The sequence below is a fragment of the Silurus aristotelis genome (genome assembly GCF_946808225.1).
Source record: "Silurus aristotelis genome assembly, chromosome: 24".
Classification (NCBI taxonomy): domain Eukaryota; kingdom Metazoa; phylum Chordata; class Actinopteri; order Siluriformes; family Siluridae; genus Silurus; species Silurus aristotelis.
The window spans coordinates 18,835,537-18,854,575 of record NC_139597.1 but is presented as its reverse complement, the minus strand read 5'-3'; the positions used below and the strand labels follow the sequence as shown (position 1 = coordinate 18,854,575).

The window sequence follows — 19,039 nt, the reverse complement described above, 5'->3', positions numbered from 1 at the left end:
ATAATAATAATAATAATGAATAATAATAATAATAATGAATAATAATAATAATAATAATAATAATAATAATGAATAATAATAATAATAATAATAATAATAAATAATAATAATAATAATAAATAATAATAATAATGAATAATAATAATAATAATAATAATGAATAATAATAATAATAATAATAATGAATAATAATAATAATAATGAATAATAATAATAATAATAATTATAATAATAATACTCACCAGCAAGTTGAAGGCATGTTTAAATTTCTGAAAGCAGTCAACAAACTCATCCTGTCCCGGCGGCTTCGCTCGGAGCGTCAGCACTCCCTCTAAGTGACACATGAGAAGATCTGATCACAGTCCAATTCTCGAATCTAATACAAATCTCATACCAGGAACATGTCCTCCAAAATCTTTCAAACTCGGAATTTTAATATAAAAAGTATTGGGACACACAAAAAAAAAAAAAAAGCCACATTTGGTCCTTCTTTCAACTTTTTCAATGCTTTGGATGTAGGAGCATGAAATCGTCCCTTTATATAAACTGGAGACGCAAACCTGTTCCAGCATGCACAGAGTGAGCTCCAAGAAGATCTGCTTGAGCTCTGACCTCAACCCTACTGACTGCACCCCAGACCCTCTCACCTCAACTACATCAGTACCTGACTTTACTGATGAACACAAATCGAGTGGAACATCTTACCAGAAGAATGGAGTTTATTATAAAAGCGGTGTGGAATGGGATGTAGAACATGAAGCAGATTTCTTATTATCAAAATGTGTGTGTGTGTGTGTGTGTGTGTAAGAATTGTTAAAGAGTGTAAATGTTTGCGTACCTCCTGGTCCCTTCTTTTTACTCTTTTTGGATTTCTTTCTCTTGGAAAGTTCATTAAAAGCCTCTGCAGCTTTCTGGAGTTTGGTGACAAAGTGCTCGATGTCGTCCAGGATGTGGTTCAGGATTTGCTACGAAAAAAAACACAAAAAACAGAGTGTTGATTCAATTCGTATCCCGGCGATGTTTCTTTTTTTTAGAAATCGGAACACTTTGTTATACACTATATGGCCGAATGTTTGTGGACACCCGAAAAACCGTGTGCTTTTTGAATATTCAAGTCCACGTTTAATCTTCTGTTCAAACAGAGTCTTTCAACATTCCCCATTGGCTCTCATATTCACCTCCTGATGTTCCACTGGATTTTGTGGAGATTTATGCTCGTTCAGCTGTGAGGGTCTTAGTAAAGTCATGTAGGTGATTTGAGGTGAGGAGGCCTGGGAGGGGGTGTAGTCAGCATTCAGCATCCGAAAAAAAAAAAAAACGTCTAGACGTCATGTGTCCCAATACCTTTGGTCGCATAGTGTACTTTTTCTCCTCAGTTTGGTTCATCAGCCTGGTCTTTTCCATGAAACACCATCTACCATGAAGGTGGAACGTTTTTTCTTAATCAGACGAAAGCACTGTCTACCCTCTTCTACATACATGAGATCACAGACACCTGTGATTTATTGATTTTGTGTTTTCTGATTGGCTGTTTATATATAAACAGATGAAAGGGCGGGTTTAGAGCATGGAAACATCTCAAGCATGGATTAATCTGATCAGATTTACCACGTCTCTGTCTATTCGCGCTGCAGTCATCTCCGGAGATTTCTCCTGTTCCCCATATGGCCTTTGGGCATCATCTGAAATCAAACACACACACACACACACACACACACACACACACACACACACACACACACACACACACACACACACACACACACACAGGAAGTGAATAAGCGACAGCTTGATAATCGAATCTGGTCTCTGAATAGTGCGAATGTGTGCAGGACTCACAGTCGTGATGATCGCTGGCTGAGTTTGACCAAGCAGCCACTCTGCTGTTCACAGACACCTGATTGGACGCTGCTGGAGGAACAGGGGCGGGGCCACCAGGAGGAGGTGGAATAGTTCCATCGCTCTTCTGGATCATTCTAGGAGAGACACCGAGGCTCGGGGGAATTAGCTCCCAACGTTTACATTTAAGCCATTTGACTTACTTGATCTCATTTCTTTTCCAAACATACACCTGAGCAGCTACAGGGTTAGGGGCCCTGCTCAGGGGCCCAGGAGTGGCAGCTTGGTGAGGCTGGAATTCGAACTCACAACCTTTAGATTAAAAGTCTATTGTCTTAACCACTAAGCACTCATTCCCTAGAGTGTGTCTGGATGTGATACTGCTATCGGACATGATACTGCTATCGGACATGATACTGCTATCGGACATGATACTGCTATCGGACATGATACTGCTATCGGACATGATACTGCTATCGGACATGATACTGCTATCGGACATGTCGCATAAGATAATGCAGGAAATGAAGAAGGTGAACAGGAGCCTTACTTGAGAACCTCCGGACGCTTCTTGGACTTCCCTCCCTTGTGATCGTTAATGGCGCTCTCGACATCCGCTTGGATCAAATTTGCCTGGAGGAAAAAAAACGTCGAATTTTTAGAACATAAACTGTAAGGTGATGAGAAATGATCGAGACTGAGGGAGACAGCACAACAATGAAGAAAAATAAAGGAAGAAAAAAGGAAGAACGAGGGAGAGCAGGAGAGATTGAGGGAGAATAAGGGAAACACCAAGGGGGACTGAGGGGAAGAAGACAAGGATGAAAAAAAGGAAAGAAAAATGGACGGGCAGACAGACAGACAGACAGACAGACAGACAGACAGACAGACAGACAGACAGACAGACAGACAGACAGACAGACAGACAGACAGACAGACAGACAGACAGACAGAAAGATACCATGGAAGACCAAAGAAACAGAGGAGAATCACATTGATTTTGACCATCAGGACCATCATCCCCAGGAGGTGTGAACATCTTCTCATCCTATTATATTCATGAGTTCAGAATTAGCGTTAGTGTGCAGAAGAAGGAGAAGAAGGAGAAGGTCACCTTGATGTCGTCACACTGAAAGAGGTGCAGGTCCGGTTTGCTCTGTCCGGACTCTTTACACACCAGGGCCAGGACGGAGTCGTAGCTACAGGAGTTCATGATCGCCTGGCAGTGCTGCACCGTGCTCAGGGGGAAGTTCTCCAACTCGTTCTTTTACCAGAGGAAGGAAGGATTGAGGGAAAAGAAGAAAGGAAAGGAAAGGAAGTATAAAGAAAAGAAGAAAAAAAGAACAAATATGGGAGAGAATAGAATGATAGAAGGAAGGTAGGAAGGAAGAAGGGAAGGAAGGAAGGAAGGAAGGAAGAAAAGGAAGATAGAAGGAAGATAGAAGGAAGAAAGGAAGGAAGGAAGGAAGGAAGGAAGGAAGGAAGGAAGGAAGGAAGAAAAAGGATAGAAGAGAATGGGAAGAAAGGAAGGAAGGAAGAGAAAAAAGGATGGAAGAGAATAGAAAGATAGAAGGAAGGAAGAAAAGAAGGAAGGGATGTAAGAAAAAGAAGATAGAAGAGAATAGGAAGAAAGAAAGAAAGAAAGAAAGAAAGAAAGAAAGAAAGAAAGAAAGAAAGAAAGAAAGAAAGAAAGAAAGAAAGAAAGAAAGAAAGAAAGAAAGTTATTGTACCAGTGTAAATTGTAGATCTTCACGTGGGATTTGTTCTGCTCGGTTCCTCACCTTGGTGTCGGCGTCGATGAGACTCACCGCCTTGTCGTCCACCTGCAGCAGCATCTCCTGCGTCCACACCTTCCCTTTAGCGTCCAGGAGGCGGAGCTTGCGGATGCCGTCGTCGATGGTGAGCATCGCGTCCTTGCGGTCCATGACGAAGGTGGTGAGGTGCTGCGAGACGAGGACGGATTAGAGAAGGAGTTGAGGAATAAGAAGAAGATCTGCAGACGACTAACGCTGAGGTCACTGTGAGGTTTTTACCTCCACCAGGTACTGCGAGGTGTCCATCATACTGCTGTTCATACTGTTCCTACTGTAACTCTTTCTCTGCTCTGAGACAACAAGGAGACATGGGGTGAGGGAAGGAGGACAACAAAACATGGAAGGAAGGAAGGAGGGAGAGAGAGAGAGAAAGAGAGAGAGAGAGAGAGAGAAGCACTTCAAGGTACACACTTCTTCACAGTCGTCTAAACACACACACACACACACACACCCCATACTGCTGTGTGCTACCTTTCTTTTTGTGTTTAGCTGAAGAACGGAGGAAGTAAAACCCATCTGTCCCTGAGAGCATGAGCAGAGGAATAAATAAATAAATAAATAAATAAATAAATAAATAAATAAATAAATAAATAAATAAATGCTGTCATTGGAAAAATAAAGCAAGGAAGAAAGAAAGGATGGAAGACAGACAGACAGACAGACAGACAGACAGACAGACAGACAGACAATAAAGGAAGTGAAAGAAAGTAAAAAAAATAAAGAACAAAAGAAAGAAAGAAAACATTCCTCCGAAGGGAAGGGGGGGGTGGTGGAAAGAGAAAGAGGTGAAGAAAGAGAAGTGAAGGTATGATGGAAGAGAAGGTAGAGGGTGCACTATGCTGAGCAAACAGCAAGTGGCGACCACACACACACACACACACACACACACACACGCACACGCGCGCACACACACGCGCACGCACACGCGCGCGCACACACGCGCACACACACGCGCACACACACGCGCACACACACGCGCACACACACACGCACCGTAGAGAGCCTTCGCACTGGATTTGTTGTCGTCGTGTGCCTGGTGTTCTGGGGACTGCGAGCGAAGGCCACTGTGGAGAAACACAAGCGTAACATTAATACAACGTTCACGTCTGGGTTTGATCAAATATATCCAAAATTATTGGCACCCCTACGAACTCGGTGTCATCCCACTGATTTACTAAACCAGGGTGACTAGAAACAGGAAACCAGGTCCAAGTTTAACCAGAACTTCCTGTTTTACTGGGGTACAAATATGAGGTAACACAGGATCAATTCCTTTCCACCACAATGGGAGAGATGTTTGACCAAAAGCTGATGAGTTTCAACAGAACAGGAACCACGGATAAAACCAGCAGAGTGAAGTGAAGGATCCAGCGTGGAAGGATCTGGAGAGAGGAACAGTCTGAGATCACTTGAGCTAATATTAGCAGAGAGAGAGAGAGAGAGAGAGAGAGAGAGAGAGAGAGAGAGAGAGAGAGGATTCTGAGATGCCTGGAGCAAAGGTGTGTGTGAGGGTAACAGCAGGAGCGTGTGTGAGGGTAACAGCAGGAGCGTGTGTGAGGGTAACAGCAGGAGCGTGTGTGAGGGTAACAGCAGGAGCGTGTGTGAGGGTAACAGCAGGAGCGTGTGTGAGGGTAACAGCAAGAGCGTGTGTGAGGGTAACAGCAGGAGCGTGTGTGAGGGTAACAGCAGGAGCGTGTGTGAGGGTAACAGCAAGAGCGTGTGTGAGGGTAAGAGCAGGAGCGTGTGTGAGGGTAAGAGCAGGAGCGTGTGTGAGGGTAAGAGCAGGAGTGTGTGTGAGGATAGTGTGTGAGGGTAAGAGCAGGAGTGTGTGAGGGTAAGAACAGGAGTGTGTGTGAGGGTAAGAGCAGGAGTGTGTGAGGGTAAGAGCAGGGGTGTGTGTGAGGGTAAGAGCAGGGGTGTGTGTGAGGGTAGTGTGTGAGGGTTAGAGCAGGGGTGTGTGAGGGTAAGTGCAGGGGTGTGTGTAAGGGTAAGTGCAGGAGTGTGTGAGGGTAAGAGCAGGAGTATGTGTGAGGGTAAGAGCAGGAGTGTGTGAGGGTAAGAGCAGGGGTGTGTGTGAGGGTAAGAGCAGGGGTGTGTGTGAGGGTAAGAGCAGGGGTGTGTGTTAGGGTAAGAGCAGGGGTGTGTGTTAGGGTAAGAGCAGGGGTGTGTGTTAGGGTAAGAGCAGGGGTGTGTGTTAGGGTAAGAGTAGAAGTGTGTGTGAGGGTAAGAGCAGGAGTAGAAGTGTGTGTGAGGGTAAGAGCAGGAGTAGAAGTGTGTGTGAGGGTAAGAGCAGGAGTGTGTGAGGGTAAGAGCAGGAGTGTGTGAGGGTAAGAGCAGGAGTGTGTGAGGGTAAGAGCAGGAGTGTGTGTGAGGGTAAGAGCAGGAGTGTGTGTGAGGGTAAGAGCAGGAGTGTGTGAGGGTAAGAGCAGGAGTGTGTGTGAGGGTAACAGCAGGAGTGTGTGTGAGGGTAAGAGCAGGAGTAGAAGTGTGTGAGGGTAAGAGCAGGAGTAGAAGTGTGTGAGGGTAAGAGCAGGAGTAGAAGTGTGTGAGGGTAAGAGCAGGAGTAGAAGTGTGTGAGGGTAAGAGCAGGAGTAGAAGTGTGTGAGGGTAAGAGCAGGAGTAGAAGTGTGTGAGGGTAAGAGCAGGAGTAGAAGTGTGTGAGGGTAAGAGCAGGAGTAGAAGTGTGTGAGGGTAAGAGCAGGAGTAGAAGTGTGTGAGGGTAAGAGCAGGAGTAGAAGTGTGTGAGGGTAAGAGCAGGAGTAGAAGTGTGTGAGGGTAAGAGCAGGAGTAGAAGTGTGTGAGGGTAAGAGCAGGAGTAGAAGTGTGTGAGGGTAAGAGCAGGAGTAGAAGTGTGTGAGGGTAAGAGCAGGAGTGTGTGAGGGTAAGAGCAGGAGTGTGTGAGGGTAAGAGCAGGAGTGTGTGAGGGTAAGAGCAGGAGTGTGTGAGGGTAACAGCAGGAGTGTGTGTGAGGGTAACAGCAGGAGTGTGTGTGAGGGTAACAGCAGGAGTGTGTGTGAGGGTAACAGCAGGAGTAGAAGTGTGTGAGGGTAAGAGCAGGAGTAGAAGTGTGTGAGGGTAAGAGCAGGAGTAGAAGTGTGTGAGGGTAAGAGCAGGAGTAGAAGTGTGTGAGGGTAAGAGCAGGAGTAGAAGTGTGTGAGGGTAAGAGCAGGAGTAGAAGTGTGTGAGGGTAAGAGCAGGAGTAGAAGTGTGTGAGGGTAAGAGCAGGAGTAGAAGTGTGTGAGGGTAAGAGCAGGAGTAGAAGTGTGTGAGGGTAAGAGCAGGAGTAGAAGTGTGTGAGGGTAAGAGCAGGAGTGTGTGAGGGTAAGAGCAGGAGTGTGTGAGGGTAACAGCAGGAGTGTGTGAGGGTAAGAGCAGAAGTAGAAGTGTGTGAGGGTAAGAGCAGGAGTGTGTGTGAGGGTAAGAGCAGGAGTGTGTGTGAGGGTAACAGCAGGAGTAGAAGTGTGTGAGGGTAACAGCAGGAGTAGAAGTGTGTGAGGGTAAGAGCAGGAGTAGAAGTGTGTGAGGGTAAGAGCAGGAGTAGAAGTGTGTGAGGGTAAGAGCAGGAGTAGAAGTGTGTAAGGGTAAGAGCAGGAGTGTGTGAGGGTAACAGCAGGAGTGTGTGTGAGGGTAAGAGCAGGAGTGTGTGAGGGTAAGAGCAGGAGTGTGTGAGGGTAAGAGCAGGAGTGTGTGAGGGTAACAGCAGGAGTGTGTGAGGGTAACAGCAGGAGTGTGTGAGGGTAACAGCAGGAGTGTGTGAGGGTAACAGCAGGAGTGTGTGAGGGTAACAGCAGGAGTGTGTGGACTCAGGTGTCTCGCTCGCTGGTGAATCAGCAGGACACTTGATATTTGTTTGATTGTGAGTGCTAATTAAGGAAGGATTGAATAATGCAGGAGAAGTGGAAGTGTGGAGCAGAACCTTTGGAGCAACACCACTCATCCAGAACGTAGAACACCATCATGGTTTGATGGTCCTGTGAAATAACAAGCAACGAAATGACCAGGTATGGGATCCTGATGAAGATCACACAAAAATATTGGGGCTTTTCCATCCTTGTGCTTCTTCACCAAAATGTTCCCTCAAACTTGGATGCAGGAGCAAAACTTTTCTAGGAGACCCAAACCAGTTCCATCATGACATTTCTGCACATCCTATTGGGATGAATTGACTGCACTCCCAGACCTCCTCAGCTCCTCACATGAAGATATGCTTTACATGGTTTGGACAGGAAGATCTCCTGCTGGTATCTAAGGTTCACAGTGTCTCACTTACTTCAGCTGGGGGTTAGTGAAGCTCCCCGAGGGGTACGTCGGCGCAGCGTATCCGTTCATTCTGGACTTCGCGCAAGCAGAACAGCAACTGGAATAAAAAAAAAAAAAGCAGATTTTCATCAAACACAACTTCATTCAATCAAACCACGTTCCTCGAATGTACAGGAGATGCCAGGAACATCTGACAAGATCTTCAGAGCTAAAATAATCCTTTTAGACACATGACCATCACTTATTTATTAAACCAACAATGATCCACCATTAATCTAACTGTGATCCATCATTGATCCACCACTGATCCACAATTGATCAATCACTGATCCAATACGGATCCATAAGACCCTCATTGATCCCCCACTGATTCACCCAATTAGTCAATGCACAAAACTGAGTTACACTTTGTCCAGCGTTATAATGTTCCTCTTCTCACTAAAGTAGATGTTTTGAAAGATGTAGGAGTTCCCTTGGGCCCTGCTCCGCTATTCCACCAGCTTCAACGCGTTACAGAAGATAAGAGCGATAAGATTTTATCTGCGATGGAAAATGCTGAACGTACGGTTTCTATTATGTGACTAATATAAAGGCTGATAATCTGGGGTCAGGGGTCGCGCATTATTCACGCTGAACAAGCACCTTCGCTCCGCTCGCGTTGTTTCCGTATCAACTACAAGGTCCACGTTTCCTTCATGTTCCTCCGTGAGAAAACATGACTCGCGTAAGACAGAGGAAGAAGTTGTTCATTTGAGTGAGAACTTTTCATGTAAACAGCTGAACTTTAGACGCGCTCTGGCCAAAAGTATTGGGACACTCGCCTTTTCCCAGCTTCGGAGAATCTCATCTAATTTACATTTACATTATTTCCCTTATCCAGAGCGACTTACATTCATCTCAGTTATACAGTTGATCCACCTGAGATCCACCACTGATCAAACAATGATCCACTTTGCTGATGGCCCAGGCAGTGGCCGCATGATTGTGGTGGGATTTGAAACCACAACCCTCTGATCAGAAGTCCAACATCTTATCAAATGATATTCAAAATCAGATCCAGTCATTATTGCTTCACCCTAAAGCAAGAAGCAGGATGAATCTAGTCTCGGGTCTAAATCCTGGACTAAAGCGGAGGGACGTCTAACGCTGCACGTATCCAGGTCAGGAAGATCAGCTTAGACGAGAGGACTGCAGCGTTAGCGCTCACACCGAGCTCCAGAGCTGCAGCGCCACAGGGACGAGATGGAGTTCACGATGGCTAATTATAACCTAAAGGAATCAGGGTTGGCTGTGGTCAATCCCACGGGGGGGTTTAAAAACGTCCTTCCTGAAACACAGGGACGGCACGAGAGAGAGAGAGAGAGAGAGAGAGAGAGAGAGAGAGAGAGAGGGAGAGAGGGAGGGAGGGGGATGGAGCTCAGTGTCTCAGAGGAAACCCCAAGACTGTACTGCATTTAAAAATCTCAAGTAAAATACTTAGTAGGACCAAAAGTTTGTGGACACCTGAACATGAGATTGAGGTTTTTCGATCATCATGTTGATCTTCCAGTTCAAGAGAAGGAGAAATTTAACGCTACAGCATCCACAGACGTCCTATAGAGTCCAAAAGACGTCCTATAAAGTCCAAAAGACGTCCTATACAGTACAAAAGACGTCCTATAGAGTACAAAAGACGTCCTATACAGTACAAAAGACGTCCTATAGAGTACAAAAGACGTCCTATACATTACAAAAGACGTCCTATACATTACAAAAGACGTCCTATACAGTACAAAAGACGTCCTATACAGTACAAAAGACGTCCTATACAGTCCAAAAGACGTCCTATAGAGTACAAAAGACGTCCTATAGAGTCCAAAAGACGTCCTATACATTACAAAAGACGTCCTATACATTACAAAAGACGTCCTATAGAGTACAAAAGACGTCCTATAGAGTCCAAAAGACGTCCTATAGAGTCCAAAAGACGTCCTATACAGTACAAAAGACGTCCTATACAGTCCAAAAGACGTCCTATACATTACAAAAGACGTCCTATACAGTACAAAAGACGTCCTATAGAGTCCAAAAGACGTCCTATAGAGTCCAAAAGACGTCCTATAGAGTCCAAAAGACGTCCTATACAGTCCAAAAGACGTCCTATAGAGTCCAAAAGACGTCCTATAGAGTACAAAAGACGTCCTATAGAGTACAAAAGACGTCCTATACATTACAAAAGACGTCCTATAGAGTCCAAAAGACGTCCTATAGAGTCCAAAAGACGTCCTATACAGTCCAAAAGACGTCCTATAGAGTCCAAAAGACGTCCTATAGAGTCCAAAAGACGTCCTAAACAGTACAAAGACGTCCTATACAGTACAAAAGACGTCCTATAGAGTCCAAAAGACGTCCTATACAGTACAAAAGACGTCCCATAGAGTCCAAAAGACGTCCTATACAGTACAAAAGACGTCCCATAGAGTCCAAAAGACGTCCCATACAGTACATAAGACGTCCTATACAGTACAAAAGACGTCCTATAGAGTACAAAAGACGTCCTATACAGTACAAAAGACGTCCTATACAGTACAAAAGACGTCCTATACAGTACAAAAGACGTCCTATAGAGTCCAAAAGACGTCCTATACAGTACAAAAGACGTCCTATAGAGTCCAAAAGACGTCCTATACAGTCCAAAAGACGTCCTATAGAGTCCAAAAGACGTCCTATACAGTCCAAAAGACGTCCTATAGAGTCCAAAAGACATCCTATACAGTACAAAAGACGTCCTATAGAGTCCAAAAGATGTCCTATAGAGTTTTGAAAAGAATCACAACTATGGAAGAGGGAGAGAGAGAGAGAGAGAGAGAGAGAGAGAGAGAGAGAGAGAGAGAGAGAAAAAGAGAGAGAGAGAGAGATAGGTCCCAATACTTTTGGCCACACAGTGTGCCCTAATGTATTTATTTTTAATAATAAACTATTAAAATGTATTTAATTAATACACTTACAGTATTCCGAGACATTTCTATAACTTAAGAATGGTTGAGGCTCGAGGTCACTGAACAGGAGGTTGTGGGTTCAAGGCCTGGTTTTGCTGAGCTGCCACTCTCGGGCCCTTGAGTAAGGCCCTTAACCCTCTGTGTGCTATCGGGGTCCTGTATCAAGGGCTTTGCGAAGAAAAGAATTTCACTGTGCTGTAAAGTGACACGTCCAGCAGAGGGTAAAACGGCATCTGAAACGGTGCTCAAGCCCTTCACGTGACCACGTGGGTGTTTGTTTACTTTAGGTTGTACCCCCCCCCCCCCACACACACACACACACCCCTTGAGTTTCTCGCTTTTGTTCGCTGAAAATAGACACAGAATCCGTCCTGTAACGCCGGCTCCCTTTTATGTTCGAGAAGCAGTGACCCAAGGCGGGTTTCTCGGATGTGACGCGCAGACGCGTGACTCGACCCGACACGCCACGCCGACGTGGGAATCCTGGTCTAGGAATAAACAGCGTAAACATCTCAAAAACAAACGTTAAACCACTGTAGGTTTGGGTATTGAAAGTTTTTTTACACCTGTAATCGATGTAGATGTATAAACGTGCTACGGCTGAAGAAAAACTCCTCGGGATCTTCTCAAACAAACCAAGTCACGTCAACATGGAGCACGTGCGATAAAAACGAGCAACCGCGTTTTGACCTTTAAATGACTTCTACATCAAGTATAAAGGTCAATCGGATGTTTGTGGACACCTGAGCAGAAGATCGGCAATTTCTGGAACAGGTTTTGGGTCTCTGAGTTGACGTGAAGGGAAAAGGTTCTGCCTCCAGGCTTACGGGAACGCCTTGGCTTGGGAGAGTCGCGTGTCCCGATACTTTTGGGGCTCAATGTGTGTCTGATTGATCTCTGAGAAAGGAAAGTGATACGGGCAGGACGACGCTGCTTCCTGGTGTGATATAACAGAGGATGTGGGAACGTGTGCTGGACCTCCCGTAAGAGCGCGTTAATCAGGACACGTCTCAGAGAGAGCGATGAAAGAAAAAAACGTCTCTTTAGGGGTAGATGAGTGGAGACGCCGCTCTGTACAGCAGTAACGGACACTCAGTAGCTTTTTCTGTACTTTTGTACTCGTTTCACGTTTTTGCGAAATCGTTCGTTTACAAATGTAACTGGTTGAACGCAGCGAGTCGCCGATCGAGTTCTTGTTTTACTGATCAGCGATAAACAGTTCAGCATCACTTCAACTGCATTTTGAGAGGAAGAAATGATGAAAGAAACTTCTGACACGAACTCGTAAAAACACGCGTGTCCTTGTTTACGCCATATTTCTCTGTAGTTTTTGGGCTAATTAAGTATTTTTTAAGTACATTTGAACTACTTTTTAAGTATTTTTTAAGTATATTTGAAGTGTTTTTGAAGTATTTTTGAAGTATTTTTGAAGTACATTTGAACTACTTTTGAAGTACATTTAAAGTACATTTAAAGTATTTTTGAAGTGTTTTTGAAGTGTTTTTGAAGTGTTTTTGAAGTGTTTTTGAAGTACATTTGAACTACTTTTGAAGTACATTTAAAGTATTTTTTTGAAGTATTTTTGAAGTACTTTAAATGCACTTCAAAAACACGTCAAATAACTAATGAGCCTGATAAACCCGAAGACAAAGATCATCATCATCATCATCATCGGCATGATGCGATGAACGTCGTCGTGTTTCTGTTTAAACTTGTGACGTATCGAGCTGGAGATTTCTGTGCTCCCTGAACGTCTCGTTTTGTATTTGCCGTTCTAATAGCCTCCAATCTTCTGGGAAGATGTTCCACTAGATGTGTGGAGATGTTCATTCAGCCAGTCAGGTCCTGAAGTGATGTAAAATCTTTCTTTTATATACTGCTTTTCAAGCATAGAAGAAGCAATTAAAAGAAAATTCAATAATAATAATAATGAATAATAATAATAATAATAATAATAATAATAATAATAATAATGTAGGTGGGTTGAGAAGATCTGGGGTGCAGTCAGCATGAAAAATTCATCCCAATGAAGGAACCGGTCTCCAGGTTTCATGGGAATTTCATGCCACCGCATCTACAGACGTCGATTAGCAGTGTGCCCTTCATGCCATTCCCACGAGCGAGCCGTTCTCTCAGTTTATAGTTCTGTTAATAATTCATAAATGTAACTGGGAAGACTGGACCAGGCCATTATGGCTTATCGTGGATCTCGTCAGGGAGTTAATAATAAAGCAGGAAGCAAATAAGAAGAAAAAGCTCGTCGTGGTCCGAGTCCATCACGGGCTGCGGCCTGGTTCCTTTCCTGAGATTTGATTATTATATATTTATTGATTTTTATTAGCTTCAGCTCACACACTCGAGCTTCAGCTCACACACTCGAGCTTCAGCTCACACACTCGAGCTTCAGCTCACACACGATTCATACGACGCGGGATTCCTCTTCCCTGCCTGAACGTTAGCTCGGAGCCTGGTTTCCATGGACACCACTTTCCTTAGTCTCCAAAAAAAAAAAAGGACAGTGTTCTTTTATTCGACTTCCTGTGTCTCAGAGTGAAAAAAAGAAAATAATTTATATGGGCAATTTCTGGATATTGTCTATTCTGTGGGGCCAGAAGTATTGGGACACCTGACCTGTTCGCAACCTTATGTGCTTCTTCTCCAAATTGTTCCCATAAACTTTAGAGGATGCCGTGTGTATCTTCTTCTTTTCGCACCCGTTGGTCCGAAACCTTTTTTAAAAGGGGAAAGCTGGGGAAAGGGAAAGCTGTAAGCCTGAAGGACGGAGCATGTGAAGGAGCCTCGGAGCTGAGAGACGGCGCGAGACGGCGCGAGACACACCTGGCTGGCACACGCTGATAGAGAAAGCTGAATGATTAATGAGGTAGTGGTTTACCTTTATTCTGTGTGTCACGCTAAAACACGGCCCGGGATCGTGACACCGGCGCGCCGACTGACCCCGACGCACAACGCTAATTAGCATGGCTTAGTCAATTATTCCATTACCTTTAGCTTAGCTTCTACAAACGCCCCAATCAACAACAACAACAACAACAAAAATAAATAAATAAAAAGATTCCACCAATCATTCAATTCAATTAGTTCTTTTCTACTGTACAGAAATAAACATTATTATTATACATGTTAAATTCATAAATAGGTCCATAAATAATATTTTCTACGTCTCGCTGAGATGATAAGAAACCTTGAGAGGAACCAGTCTCACCACACATGCTCATTCATGATCAAAGTACAGTCCAAATCCATCTTTAGGTTGGGGCGTGTAGTGTTTAAAGCATTGGATTTGGACTCCAAAGGTCATGAGTTTAAATCTCAGCTACACCAAGCTGCCCCGCCCCCTCCTGGGCCCCTGAGTAAGGCCCTTAATCCCATAGCTGCTCAGTTTTATGAATGGCGCTAATCCGGATACATCTAAAAAAAAAAAAATTGCGTTTTCTTTTAAAAACGCTCCACAGTTTATCCATCGTTTCCCCAAACGTCGCTCTTCCACAAAGCTACGTTTCCGCTGACTGAGGGGAACGAGAAACATATCAGTGTGGACATGAGCTATGGGTGTCTGCCGTATGACATTCCTGTAGATGTAAATCTTCATGGTTCTGTCCTTCACAGTGACCTCATGGATCTCAGAACAGAGATCAAAAGAGAACTCATCGAGAAGATGTTAACAAGACAGTGTTAAGTGTTGGACCGGGTTGCCATGTGGGATAAAACTCAATCAAACCAGACGCTGTCTCTCAGACGTGTCGTCTGCGTCCTTTCCCATAAAACGCCGAGCTGTAATCGGAATTTTGGGAATAACAATGTTAGAAGGTCTGCGAGTTTGACATACGGCTATACAAACAAACAACCGGGAATGTTGTCCGTTCCCGTTGTTGAAGCATTAACCCTTTGTGCAACGGAGAACCTCCCCGTTAGAAGAAAAGCCGATGAGTGGTGGGGGTGGGGGTGAGGTGGTTTTCAGAAGGAATAAACCCAGAGGGACAAAAGCCAGACGAAAAAAACACAGCGTTCACGTGTGTGGTATTGTGTTTTACGAGAGAAAGAGAGCACGCACGCGCACACACACACACACACACACACACACACACACACACACACACACACACACACACACACACACACACACACAGAGAGAGAAAGAGAAAGAGACTGGGGTTGAAAGCAGGTGAATGGTGAGCTACTGTGGAGCGTTGCTATAGCAACGTTAAAGCACGGCATGAAAACAGTCGTCTGTTATAATCGGCTTAAGCTCTGCCCCCCGTGACCGAGATCTCCGTTCTGTTCGGTTGGGTTCAGAACCTCCACCAGCCCTGTGTGTTAAAGCCACGACGTTCATGTTCGTACACATTTCTTTGCAAAAATATACGGACACCCACTCTTTCCATCCATCCACCTTTATTGTTTGTTGTAAACATCTCATTCCAGATTCTGTTCTAAAACCTCTACAATTCTGGCAGGATGTTCCAGTGGAGGTGTGTGAAGATGTCTAATCGAGCTCCAAGGGTGTTAGTACGCTGATGGAGGTGAGGTGAGGAAACATGGGGGTTTAGTCAGCGTGAAAACATTCATCCTTAATATATGGTTTGAGCTCCATGAGATGGTTCGGTCACGTGCAGAGGAAGGAACAATGGGGTATATATATATATATATATAATCAGGAGAAGGACGCTGAGGATGAAACCACCACACAGGAGGAAACAAAAGAAGAAGAAGAATGGATTAGAGCTCTAAAGCAGGCCAATTAAGATCTTCTACTCTAATGAATGTAAGCCAGATCTTCATGGAGCAGGCTTTTGTGCACAGGGTTTTGGGTCTCGTGGTTCAAGTGAAGGGGAAATGTCATGCTCAGACACCCAAAGACGTCCTACACAACTCCGTGTCTCCAACTGCAGTGTAACAGTTTGAGAAAGAGGAAGCGCAAATACTACTAAAAAGACGGAATACTTTTGGCCAAAACGTGTACTGGTTCAATTAGCAAGAATTAAATAAGAACAAACTTTTGAAAATCTCTCTCTCTCTCTCTCTAATAGTCTCCTTAATAGCTTGGCCAATGTTGTCTGAGTGGGCGGGGCCTAATCTTTCTTTTTCCTGTCAATCACAGTGACTCTAGCGAATCGTAGACGCTCGTGTATTTGAATATGCGGATAGAGTTCGAAGAACGTGTTCCTCTGTCTGGCTTCACGTGTCTCCGAGTCTGCACGTGTTCCTCTTCAGCGTGCTCGGTTCTTAGCTGAAACGTGATAAGAGATGTTTTGCTTGTGGGTGTGAGAAAATGCGGAGGGTGGAGAAAAAAAACCATCCCAAACCCATGTGAGAATCGCGAGATGATATTTTTGTCACGACGCCCACGCGACTGCAAGCTTCTCTGGCAGGGAGAAGGAAAAAAAAACATATCATCTTGGCATTGACATGTTTTTCTGCACTGCAAAGACTCCATCAGACTCAAACCGTCTCCTTTAGACTCCCTCAGTCTCAATCAGATTCCATCACACTCACACCATCTCCTTCAGACTCAGTGTCCATCCGACTTCATCAGACTTTATCACACTCAAAACCATGTCCTTCAGACTTTATCAGACTTAAAACGTCTCCTTTAGACTCCATCAGTCTCAATCAGATTCCAATAGACTCCTAACGAATCCACTAAACCCCACTAGACTCAAACCATCTCCTTCAGACTCAATCAGACTGCATCAGACTGCATCAGACTCCAATAGTCTCCAATAGACTCCAATAGACTCCAATAGTCTCCAATAGTCTCCAATAGACTCCAATAGTCTCCAATAGTCTCCAATAGTCTCCAATAGTCTCCAATAGACTCCAATAGACTCCAGTAGACTCCAGTAGACTCCAGTAGACTCCAGTAGACTCCAGTAGACTCCAGTAGACCCCAGTAGACCCCAGTAGACTCCTAAAGAATCCACTAAACCCCACTAGACCCATCTTTTTCAGACGACACCAGACTCAGACAGCCGCATGACATCAACATCAGCTGAAGTGCACCTCCATGCCCTACCTGTGTGTCCCTCAGCCAAACCTTTAGAAAAGCACTGCCTAATCAAAGCCTTTGTGTTTAACATCAAAGGACGTCGTGTACCACCTGCAAACACACACACACGCACGCACACTCACACACGCACACACAAGCATTGACAGACACAAAATTACTCATGAAGGTTGTACTTCTGAACAAAGCCTCCGAGCTTGTGATGTGAAATGAAAAGAGCAGAGATGTTACCATTCCTGCAGAAGGAAAGAAGGGAAGAGTTTTCCCCCGCAAGTGAATATCTCTTGCCCCGGTCATCATCAAAATCCATCAAACTCCACTAGACTCCACTAGACACCACCAGACTCCACTTGGCCCCTACCAGACTGCAACTAGATTCCACCAGACACCATCAGACACCATCAGACTCCACCAGACTCCAGTAGACACCACCAGACTGCACCAGACTACAACTAGATTCCACCAGACACCATCAGACGCCACCAGACACCATCAGACGCCACCAGACCCCACCAGACTCCACTAGGCCCCTACCAGACTGCACCTGACTCCACCAGACACCATCAGACAACACCAGACTCCACTAGGCCCCTACCAGACTGAACTAGACTCCACCAGACATTATCAGACCACACCAGACTCCAATAGGCCCCTACCAGACTGCACTACACTCCATCAGACACAATTAGACACCAACAGACTCCACCAGATGCCACAAAACTCCACTACGCACCCCCAGACTGCACTAGACTCCATCAGACACAATCAGACACCAGACACAAACAGACTTCACCAGACTCCAGTAGACACCACCAGACTCCAGTAGACACCACCAGACTCCAGTAGACACCACCAGACTCCAGTAGACACCACCAGACTCCACCAGACTCCACTAGTCTCCACCAGACTCCACCAGGAAGAAAGAGTTTTGCCTAGTGAGTGAACATCTCTTCCCCCAGTGTACACTGTAGGATTCTGGGAATTCTGGGTAGTTTGAAGAAGGCTGTTACACTTTTGAGAACAAAAAAAAAACCTGACTAGACAATAAAAAAAAACGCTACATGCACTGAAATCTTTAAAGTGAATGAATCGTTCCGTGAGTCAGAAATATGATTTCAGTTCATGTGCCGTTTTTTTTATTGTCTTGTCTGGGGGTTTTTTTGTCCTAAGAGTCCAGACCAAAGACCAAACTAACGACATCGAACACACGGCGCGGTTATTCATAAACTTTCCATCATCAAAATACTACAAACTAGCGATGAGCTGTTCATGAACGATTCGTTCGTTTTCGTCTGGACACGCAACATTACCTGCCAATAGAGCTGCGTTTTAAGCGAATTCCCAAAAGAAGCGTAATTTCTTTTTTTATATATGTACATATACACTGTGTGGCCAAAAGTATTCGGACGCTGGCATTTCCCACCCATATCATGGTTCTTCCTCAAACTGTTGAAAACACGTGATTAGGACGTCTTTGACGGGACCTTTTTCCCTTTTCTTGAACTACGAGACCCCAAACCTGTTCCAGAAACTGCACAAAGCCTGCGCCGTGCAGATATGGAAGAACTTTGACCTGACTTTCCCGAACATCTTTGTATCTGAATGAGCACAAATCTAGTGGAACATCTTCCCAGACGAGTGGAGCTTATTAAAACAGCGAATGGAGACTCGACGTGGAGGTGGTTGGAAAAGTCAGGTGTCCCAATACTTCTGTCCGTCTAGTGCACTTTTATTGATGAAATAAAGTCCGTAGCGAAGAGTTCACGCTGCCGACTCGCCCCAGTGTGCAAACAGTGACGCACAACTTCACCTTTCATCTGTTGTAAATAGTGGAGTGTACAGAACCCCGCCTAGAGACAACGACTCCAGTAATTACACACACTAAATATCATTTTGTGTTTCTTTCTCTTTTTTTGTTGTTTTTTTTTATTCGAGGGAGTGTTTCAGAACGAATCGTGCTCCGCGACACCTTTACGATGCTCGCGCAAATAAACTGCAGCCGGATGATGATATTGCAAAAATGATTGACAAGTTGATAATTTAATAAAAAAGATCATTAAAAAAAATCTAATAAATGGATTTTTGATTTTTCCTGGATCTCAGTAACAAACTGGGGGAAATGT

The 19,039-nt window shown here is 44.6% G+C and overlaps 1 protein-coding gene and 1 long non-coding RNA gene across 14 annotated transcripts in view; one reads left to right on the top strand and one right to left on the bottom strand.

Moving 5' to 3' along the window:
* The window catches only part of eps8a (EGFR pathway substrate 8a, signaling adaptor), a 40,678-nt gene that overhangs the window by 8,790 nt on the left and 12,849 nt on the right, over window positions 1–19,039 (bottom strand). For 9 of the 13 annotated variants that reach the window (XR_014531269.1, XR_014531270.1, XR_014531271.1 and 6 more), the window contains exons 2-11: window positions 7,924–8,010; window positions 4,647–4,717; window positions 3,873–3,943; window positions 3,621–3,782; window positions 2,954–3,103; window positions 2,390–2,472; window positions 1,840–1,976; window positions 1,609–1,682; window positions 839–965; window positions 243–331 (exon numbers count right to left, since the gene is read on the bottom strand). Coding sequence is in view for 5 of the 13 variants with exons in the window: in XM_083527794.1 (XP_083383920.1) it covers window positions 243–331; window positions 839–965; window positions 1,609–1,682; window positions 1,840–1,976; window positions 2,390–2,472; window positions 2,954–3,103; window positions 3,621–3,782; window positions 3,873–3,943; window positions 4,647–4,717; window positions 7,924–7,982 (1,023 nt within the window). In the remaining 8 variants the exon portion in view is untranslated. Of the gene's footprint in view, window positions 1–242; window positions 332–838; window positions 966–1,608; window positions 1,683–1,839; window positions 1,977–2,389; window positions 2,473–2,953; window positions 3,104–3,620; window positions 3,783–3,872; window positions 3,944–4,124; window positions 4,176–4,646; window positions 4,718–7,923; window positions 8,011–19,039 lie in introns of all 13 variants that reach the window. The other 4 variants (XR_014531273.1, XM_083527795.1, XM_083527796.1 and 1 more) reach the window with 1 other exon arrangement.
* On the top strand, window positions 5,924–6,680 carry LOC310718800. Its single transcript, XR_014531277.1, has 3 exons — window positions 5,924–5,950; window positions 5,991–6,132; window positions 6,589–6,680. It is a non-coding gene; the product is annotated as an uncharacterized lncRNA (long non-coding RNA).